Source organism: Nematolebias whitei, chromosome 14 (assembly GCF_014905685.2).
Source record: "Nematolebias whitei isolate Nwh7 chromosome 14, NemWhi1, whole genome shotgun sequence".
Classification (NCBI taxonomy): Eukaryota; Metazoa; Chordata; class Actinopteri; order Cyprinodontiformes; family Rivulidae; genus Nematolebias; species Nematolebias whitei.
This window is the reverse complement of record NC_056511.1, coordinates 7,524,580-7,534,566: the sequence shown is the minus strand read 5'-3', so window position 1 is coordinate 7,534,566 and position 9,987 is coordinate 7,524,580. Positions and strand designations below refer to the sequence as shown.

Here is a 9,987-nt window from a genome sequence, read left to right as displayed (position 1 = left end):
GCTAACGCCTTAGATATTAGCCCTGGGGCTAACGTCCTACATACATAGTAGCTCTGGGGCTAACGTCTTAGATATTAGCCCAGGGGCTAATGTGAAAGCTGAGTTATTTCTCCATTCTCCTCTCTGTCATTGTGCTCCAGTTCATATTAAATGACTGAACATCAGACGATGTCCACAATTAACATTCAAGTTGAATGAAGCTTGCACCGGAGCAACCTGTCAATGTCATTTACCCAGAATGCATTGCAACGTAAATTAAATGGCTATGTCCATGTGTCATTAATTTAAATTTGTTTTAAATAAAAATAAACAACCTACAGTATTTAATGGTGTAGCTGAAGTAATTGTTTATCCAATAAGATCTGTTGCTTCAACTAGTTGCAGCTCCCTTTAAATTCAGGTCGTGTATGAATGTGTCGGAACACATCCTGTCATTTTGACCCGGTATCTGCTCCTTAACTTGTTGTTTTCACCTCCAAGACCTGAAGCGTTTCTCAGACTCTCGAACGAGCAAACTTTCCACTTACGTCAACTTTCCTCTCAAAGACCTGGAGATGCGCGAGTTTTCAGCAGTGAGCAGCGGTGAGTATCGTTCACTTGGCCCCCCCACCACACTCCCCCACACGATGGGTGAACACTGAATGACCGTCGTGTCGTCTCTCCCCACAGAGCGTCCCGTGTATAACCTGTACGCTGTATCCAACCACACTGGAAACACCCTGGGAGGCCATTACACGGCCTACTGCAGGAACCCGGCACTGGGGGAGTGGTACAGCTACAATGACTCCAGGTATCGGGTCTCAACGTCATCAAGTTACTTTAACGTATCATCTTATCAGATTGGCTGAAAGCTGGCAGCATGCACCTGCTGTCAAATGGACTCTACTTGTCGTAGTTCAGATTATACAAACAAATTCTGTTTTAGTGCATTTTAAACCCCAAGATTTGAACGTGTAAATAGTTCTGTGTGTTCTTGACAGGGTGAGTCCGATGTCTTCCAGCCAGGTGCGCAGCAGCGACGCCTACGTCCTTTTCTACGAGCTGACCCACTCGTCGCACGGTAAATATCAGACGTGTCGGCTGTGAGGAACGACGGCGGCACAAAACGCCGAACTGAGCCTGAACATGGAGACTGATGCCGCCTACATGGAGAGAGCTCCATCCAGTGGAGAGCATCTTGCCATTACAAACTGTGAATGTGGCTGAAGCAGAAAACGTCAAACCGTCATGCACGTTGATAAAAGGCAGATGCTTTTTAAACTTCAGCAGTTTTTCTCATAGTTTGAGTAAAACGGACAAAGAACACAATTCTTTTGGAAAAGAATAAAAAATCTGCCTCCGAAACAGCGTTGCATTTTGTTGCAATGCACCAGCCATTTCCTGCTCCTGAATTTATCCTGCCACTTGAATAGACTTCTTTTTTAATATTTAAGAACACTACCATTAACTCATTTATTCTATTTAAGTTATTTTATTAGAAGTCCATATTGTATTTACACTAACAATGTTTTTTTGGACTCTACCATTGGCTAGAGGATGTTTTTACAACAAAATATTTTTGTATAATATTTATGGACGGTAGAGCCAATGTACTTTGACTGTATTGAAGAAAATACATTTAAAAAATAATGTGTATACGCAGCATTATTACCCTTTAAAGTTTGATGTTGTTGACTTTGATATGAAGTCTATAAATCATTAAAATTCATCATTAACTTGGACTGTGTCATGTGTTTGTTTCATGTTTGTTCAGCTTGGTAAATCAATGTTTAAGAAAAAAAATTACCGTACTTAACCCTCGTTTCATCATTTAGCTGAGATAAGCAAAACTTGGCTAGCTAGTCCTAAAATGGTGAACTAAGTTTACTTCAAAAAGTTTTAAGGGGTGGGACACGATCTTATTTATCTTAAAGCAGACACAGAGCCCAGCCAAAGCCTTAAAGTCCTCCATCACTGAGCTTGGGTTAACTGCAGAGAAAATTGTATGCAATGCCGAAAACAAATACTATAAAGCTGTGCCCGTCATACACTTGAAATCATACCTGATATTCTCATCGCACAAAAAGAAAAAGGGTTGTAAACTCAATCGTTCAGGTGGCTAAATCACAAAATGTTAAATCATGTAATCTGGACAAGTTTCTCGAAGGGAGAAACGTTTCGTCTTTAATCTGAAAGACTTAATCGGTCTAAACCAGGCTTGCTGACCCAGATCTGTCTCACAAATAGCGCCTCCTTGATGGGTTTCAATTAACCATCCCTCTGTGGAACCCCAAGAAACTAGATTCACACAAAAAATGTGACCATTCTTCAAAACAATCATGCATAACAAGTCAACAAAGTCCATGCTCAATAATCCAGGTATACAATCCAACATTTTTCAGTCAGATCATCTGGACAATAAGTGTTTTAGGCCACATGTAGTGTTGCCAGGTAGTTGAGTTTTTCAGCCCAAAAATCTGTTAAAAACCACCACATCACACAAAAACCCGCCCAATTAATATATTGTTATATTTACTGTTTGCACATGAATGCACATCAGTGCAAGCCAAGGTAATTTAACACTATGTGGCAAAACGCAACAATCCAACAAAAAAAATCTGCCCAGAGTTGTTCTCTGTAAACGACTGAACCAGCCACCGCAGCATCGTCTGAGCCAGTGTGTCACATGACACATCACATACTAACATGTTTGCAGGTGGATTCATAACAACCACGTAGACTGCTCTCCTCACATTTCAAAGACACAAACTACGATCAGTGCGCGCACACATATGCTAAGTTTTTCTACATAACTTGATTTGATTATTGGCTGGAACGTTCAACAGCTGAACTTTGAATTCTGATGAACAATCCTTTGTGAGAAAGGTCAGGGTAGCTTTGCTATGAAACATTAATCATGAATGATTGGTTGAAATGTGCTTTAATAGGTTAACTCCAAAACCGCCAATCTGACTCCAAATCCGCCCAAATTATCTCCACCTGCCCAAAGCACTTTTTACGGAAAAATCAAAATGAAAACGCCCAAGTGTGCGGTAAACCGCCCAATCTGGCAACACATCAAGCCTACCTGCCCCGCCCCCTTGCTCGAACAGCGCGCGCAAAGCACACGTCTTCGTCAAGAGCGCCCTGCCAAGGCAAGTAAACGGAAACACTGAAGTTTGTGTCATTTCAGACCGTTTTTAGGCATCAAAGCAAGCTGAAAACACATTTCAGACACTTTATTTAAACCTGAATATATTTCATCAACGATTTAACATGAAAAATATGTGAAGTGCAGCACCAGTTTCCAAAAGCTTTAGCTAAATAGCATTAGCTATTGCTAATTAGCAGCTAATGCGTAACATTAACTTAGTTCCGCTCTGTTTTTATTACATTGACTAACCAAATTTGGATCTTATCTTTCTGTTTTGTATTTTTGTTGTTGGACTTATTTTGTTGTTGAGATTTGTAAAATATACTTTGCTAGGTCAAATGTGTCATATTCACAAGCTAACTGCTAACTTTACTGAAGAGGCTCTTCAGCAACAACAAGCATACAGTATTTCTGTTTTATCACATTATCATGGATATTTGAACTTTTATCTGTTTAAGTAAAGCTCATTGCAACAGCTTTCAGTGATGATATCAACTGATAATGTAAAGAAATATTAGATAATTAAATTTACACGAAATAACTGCAATGGTCAGTTGGTTGTATTGTAAAATATTTATTTATTTATTTATTTATTTCATTCATTTCAGTTCCATTAAAAAACACACAAATACAATTTAGATAATTTAAAAAAATAAACATAAAATGAAAGGAAGCAGAAGAAGAAAAAAATTCTTATCAAATCTGCTCCTTCTTTAACAGATCAATTTAACTATCAATTCAAACAAAAAGTCAATCACAATATTGCAACAACGTAGATAACTCAAACAGATTTTACATTTAAAATAATTAGACAAACAGTTTATATTTTTCCAACAAAATAGTTTTTATCTTTTTCTTAAATGTAAACATTGACTTCTCCATTTTTGCATCATCCTCCAAATTATTCCATAAACCTATTCCATGTATGGTCGTAGAGCGTCCCTTCAAACTGGTTCTGTACTTAGGTTTTACAATGATCTCTGATCCCTTTAGATTATAACCACTCGTCCTTTTTACAAAATATGTTTGAATGTTTGATGGCAGCAAACAATTATGGGCCTTAAACATAAGTAAAAGAATATTATAATCCACCAAATCATAAAACTTAAGTAATTTCAATTGACTAAACAGAACATTAGAAGGATGACAATAACTCTTTCTTGTTATAATTCTTACTGCTCTTTTTTGCAGAATAAATATAGGCCTTGTTGTGGATTTACATGCTGTACCCCAAACATTGGCACAATAAGTAAAATGTGGGACTACAATTGTATTATAAAGTAAATGTAAAGCTTCAAATATAACTAATAAATGACAGATTTAAGTCATAATATTTAAAACCCTTAAAAGTGTGTATTCAGTTACTCAGCAGTAGAGGTCATTGTGTACTATCTGCTGAATTTACAAACTCAATCCTCCACTTTTGGTCAACAAGGCTTGGATGGCCTGACACATTGCTACCACCAGAGGGAGCTGTTTCATTGAGTTTTTCTGTTTTTGTTCTTGGATAAATTTTAATTTTTGACTGAAGGCTGATGTTATTTAGTATATACCCTGACATGGACTAACTATAGGAGTAGATTATGACTATTTTTAACTTCTAAAATAACTTTAAACCATCCATTGGGCACAAACTCTTCTGAAATTGGCGTTGATGGACGAATCCCAAAAGTGAGTAATATCATTTATAGAAATGTGCAAATCAAAAATGGCTTCCGCTGTCTCTGGTTATCACATCACACAGACACAGTGGTTTAAATTATGTGTGTGAGAAGACGGAGGATTGGGTTTCTGTGGCTCAGGCAGCCTCTTGTAGCTAATTTGTGGACAGAAAAGATATTCAGACTTGGGCGACGTGTTTTGGTCGCTGTAACATTAACTGTGCTTTTGCCAGAACATGAGTTTCAGAACTGTGTTTCTTGACCCCAATCCTCGAGAGATACGCAGTCCTGCATGCTTTAGAACAAATACCTGATTCAAAGGAGCTTATCAACACTTCGCCACTGAGTTCTGCAGAATGTTGGGAATTGCCGATTTGTGAACTCTTTAAAATTGTCTACAGTATATTTTCACAAAATTAATAACTAAAGCCCTAATTTAACTTTTACAAAAATGTTTCATTTGTTTTTAATATGAGTGGCATTTTCTGAGTTTTTTTTAATGGAGCAGTTGGTAAGAACTACACTTCTTTTTTTTAACCATTAGCCATTAAATTTAATAAGAATCAGTCCAGATGACATGATTTAACTTTTTTGTGATTCATTTACCTAATGATAATAATAATAATAATAAAAAGTGTTGTGTTGTCATCATTGTTTGTTCCCATACAATGTCGAAATTGGTCTCTGCATTTAACCAATCACACCTGGGTACACCCAGGTGGAGCAGTGGGCAACTATGCAAGCGCCCAGGGAGCAATTGGGGTTAGATGTCTTGCTCAAAGACACCACGACGTGTGGGAATGGCTGGGGATCGAACCTGGGACTGTCAGGTCTCGAGTCGGCTGCCCTGCCTCTACCCCATCAGGACATTAATGAGCTTAGTATTTGTAACTTTTATACTTTTTAGAATATTTGTCTTAATTTACCCAGAAGTACATTCAAATCCTTCAAAATTATTCTCAGAAATCTATGTCAGTTGCTCTTATTTGACTTCTTAGCCTGCATTTATCTCCAGTCTTGCTTATTTTAGTTACATTCTTGCTACATTTAGCTTTTGGGTACTATTTTGCTACACTTAGCTTTTAGCCACAGTTTTGCTGATTTTTAAATTATCATTATGTTCAAGCTTTTATCTTTTTTGCTTTTGGCTTCTGTTCTGCTTGTTTTAACTTGAACTGTTTGTTTGTCAACAAATTGCTGCAATTTTGCAAATTTGTTTTTATTTTTGGTCAAAGAACCCAAAATAAAATCACCACAGAGAAGCTAAAGATTTGCATGACTTTTTCACAGGCTGATACTCTTGCTTTAGTTTTATTGTCTTCAAAAACAAAACAACCGAACTTCTGTTCTGTAGATGGAGACATTTAATTTTCTCAGATACAAAGCTGGAGAGTTCCAGGCATAAATACCTACATTAGAAGTTCTGTTGTGTTATCAAGACTCGCATGCAGATAAAACTCACTCCCTTTACAATAGAGCCATTTCTTAAGCCCAGTTTATACGGTGCCGTTTTGAAATGAAACTAGAACTTTTCTGCTGCGTTTCAAACGTTTGTAAATACAACAACACTTGTTTTCTCTGACATTGAACCTTTTTGAAACCAGGTCTCAGAGATGTTTTTTTTTTTGGAAACCGTGGGCATCGGTAGATGAACAACAGTAAAAATGGTGGATAGCAGAGTGCTGTTTGGGCTGCTCACTCTTTTCAACATGGAGCAAACCAACCACATCCTAGGTCCAAACGAATGTTAATTTATTCTCCATTTTGGATGTGACCGTTCTCATGCTCGAGATCAAAGCGCATGTCACTGAATTACAAAAATCACAGTGGCAGCTAGTGACCTGGCATGAAAACTACAGCAGATACAACAAACAGCTGTATTGTGTAGACGTGATTTTTTTCGCAGTCAACCTCGGAAAAACGCTTACGTTTCCAGAGGTCGTACTTGGGTAAACAGCCTTGTGAGCCAGGCTAACAAAGACCCTAATGACTCTTCGTTGTGAGGGGAGTGAGTTTAATCTGCATGTGGTTTTGGCCAAAAAAACAAAAACCTCCAAAGATAAAAAAAAAAAAAATCCCCCTGGATGGGACATAAAATATCTTAAACTACAGAATGAAAGTGCACATATTCTTTTTGTTTTTATTTAACCACATCCTGAATGACTGAGAGTCTCCATCATCATACAGTGAGATGAACATGGTTTTTGTCAGTGAATCGATACACGAGTGTCGTACAGGACGATCACACCTCAGGGTAGAAATATGCTTGTATGTGGAGGGACGGGATAAAGTATCGTGTCCTGTTACGAAGCACTCCTGCTGTTGACACTTCTAATGACCTTATCATAAAACAATGACGGCATCAAGAGGGTTGAAGTCCAATTGAAGGTGCAACCAGGACACCATGAGAGTTGACTCAGTGGTCACAATAATCCTTTACTAATCCTATAAATATGTGATGGACGCTAATCTACCCTGCTGAAGGTTTTGTTTTCATTTCTCCAACGTGACTTAACAAATTGTCTCATCGTGTCAAACGTTCTTATAATGTGAAGAAAACACCCATTTCCAACGGCACTTTTAAAAATGGTTTTATATATTACATTTGAAAATAAAAGTTACATCCTCATTCAGCTCATAATAAATATTCTACATGAAAAGAGCAAATATGATCAAAGTCTTTGTTAAAGTTATAATATAAAGATACTCCCGTTTGTCATCAGAAATTATTAATAATATATGGTTTAATAAAAAACTTCATTACCTGTAGTCAAATTATTTCACTTTTTTATTTAATTTGATCTAAATGTCACACTGGATTATACATTTTACTGGTAAATACTTCAATATTTTACTTAAAATACTAAATTTAAATTAACAAATGCTTTATTAAGTTTTATTCATAATCTATGTGCTTACATAACTTAAATCAAAGTCCAACATTTTTCAATCAGGTCATCTGGACAGTTGCTTTTTTATTGTGCTGAAATGTTTCGCCTTCCATCCAGAAGGCTTCATCAGTCAAGGAAACACAACAAAACTGATTCTTCCCCCAACAGCTTACTCCAAAGTGGAACAAACCAGTTCTGCTTGTGATAAGATGGTCTCTTTGGTACGCCCCCTCCTCCATTGCCGGCCCTCTTTCTTGTTGACAGTCTTGTCAAACTGATTGAAAACAACAAAGTCCATGCTCAAAAACGTTTCAGCACCAAAAAAAGAAAAGAAACTGTCCAGATGACCTGACTGAAAAATGTTGGATTGCATACCTGGATTATTGAGCATGGACTTTATTGTTACCTCATAGTCGATTATATTTGCTTTATTCATGGAAAATAATAAAAAAAATACTCATAGCTGTGAAAATTTTACAGTGAAATTGTAAGCTCTTAGTTTTAAACGTGTAAAAAATTATAATGGATGTTACTAAAATGATTTTGACCACATGCTAACATGCTAAAGTTGGAATTTGCTGCACAAAGTAACAATTTCATAAAAAAATAAAATAAAATAAAAGCCTGGTGTTGCTTAAAAGAAATGCATATCACCCGCCACCTTTCACTTCAGTATTTCTAACTGAAATCATCGTATGTTGACCGAGTTGTTGCTGTTTGAGTCAAACCTTGTTTGTGATGCCATATTGAGATGCGTTGGCTCTCTATGTGTTGGGTCTGACTCTCAGCAACTATTACACAAAAATTAGCTAAGTTTTTGTGAGATTGATGTCATTATAGCCATTTTTGTGCTGAGATGGGCATCTTCTGGCTCACTGATGGTATAGGGGTGCATTAGTGCAGTTGGCATGGACACCTTACCTGGAAAGGCACCGATTTGAACTGGACATTAACCAGATGTTTACATACATCAAGTGATTACTTCGAACATAAGCACCACTTGTGGAAAAAATAAAAGTATGGCAATTTACAAATTACAAAATCACTTACAAATGATAAATTACACTAAACATGTTTTGATTAGCTTGAAGTCATCCTGACCTCTTGTCAAGTAATCAGCATGGTTTAATTGATTTATGTATTTAATTTTTTTTGTTCTCCTTCTGACCCATAAAGTCATCAATAATGACGGATCGCTGAAGTTTTCTGAGTGTATTGCAACAGATGAAGCTTAGAATGTTTGACCATTTTTCTCCTCCGCTGATCCGTGTCAGATCTTGTTGGTGTATTTCAGCAGACCGTAGACACCCCCACCTGAACATAAGACTGCTTTTAATACTCGGGGAACAACTGAAGTGTGAATTCATGCATACATTACCAATAAGATAATACTTTTACACTCTTAAGATTCAAGCTTTGTATTCTTAACCGCTGAGGATTAGTTGTTGTATTCTTGTATGTTTTCCTTCAGTTTTTTATCAATTTTTGAGTTTATTTCTATCTTGAGTACAGCTCGGATGGAGAGCTTAGTCCGATCAGCTCTGACAGACTAAACCGTGTTGGTGTGACTGTCTTTCTGCTTTGAATCACTCCTGTCTCCAGGTGACATGACCATTTTTCATTTCTAGTAAACACCTCTTACCCAAAACAAAAAAAAAGTAAAGTGCTATGTGTTGTTATCATTCTGTGTTCTCATACTATGGTGAAATTCGTTCTCTGCTTTTAACCCATTGCACCTGGGATGCACACAGGTGGAGCAGTGGGCAGCTGTGTAAGCACCCGGGGAGCAATTGGGGATTAAGTGTCTCGATCAGAGACACCACGACATGTGGGAATGGCTGGAGATCAAACCTGGGACTTTCGGGTCCTGAGCAGGCTGCGCTACCTCTACCCCATCTCGGTCCCATAAAAAGGTGCAACATTTACATTTTTGGCAATTTTTATGTCTTGGATATTGTTTGTAAAACGTATAGATCTGTCATACTCACCCAATGCAGCCACACCAGCAATGGAGCCTACAGTAATGCCTGCAATGGCTCCTGGTGAAAGTTCTTGTGGTGCAATGTCTGGATCTGTGGTTGAAGCTGGTGTAATGGTGTCATCAGTAGAAAGCGTCTGAGATGGTTTTGGTGTTGTGATTGGTGGATCAGTTGGTTCTTTGGTTAGTGGATCAGTTGGGGCTGCAGTTGGTGGATCAGTCGCTTCTGTGGTTGGTGGATCAGTCGGTTCTTTGGTTGGTGGATCAGTCGCTTCTGTGGTTGGTGGATCAGTTGGTTCTTTGGTTGGTGGATCAGTCGGTTCT

General features: G+C 37.7%; 1 protein-coding gene across 1 annotated transcript in view; it reads left to right on the top strand.

Annotated features, from left to right (window-relative positions):
- The window catches only part of usp2b (ubiquitin specific peptidase 2b), a 12,686-nt gene extending 11,525 nt beyond the window's left edge, over positions 1 to 1,161 (top strand). The window contains exons 10-12 of the mRNA XM_037687263.1: positions 481 to 582; positions 670 to 790; positions 981 to 1,161. Coding sequence (XP_037543191.1) covers positions 481 to 582; positions 670 to 790; positions 981 to 1,086 — 329 coding nt within the window. The 3' untranslated portion in view covers positions 1,087 to 1,161. The remainder of the gene's footprint in view (positions 1 to 480; positions 583 to 669; positions 791 to 980) is intronic.
- The last annotated feature ends 8,826 nt before the right edge of the window (positions 1,162 to 9,987 follow it).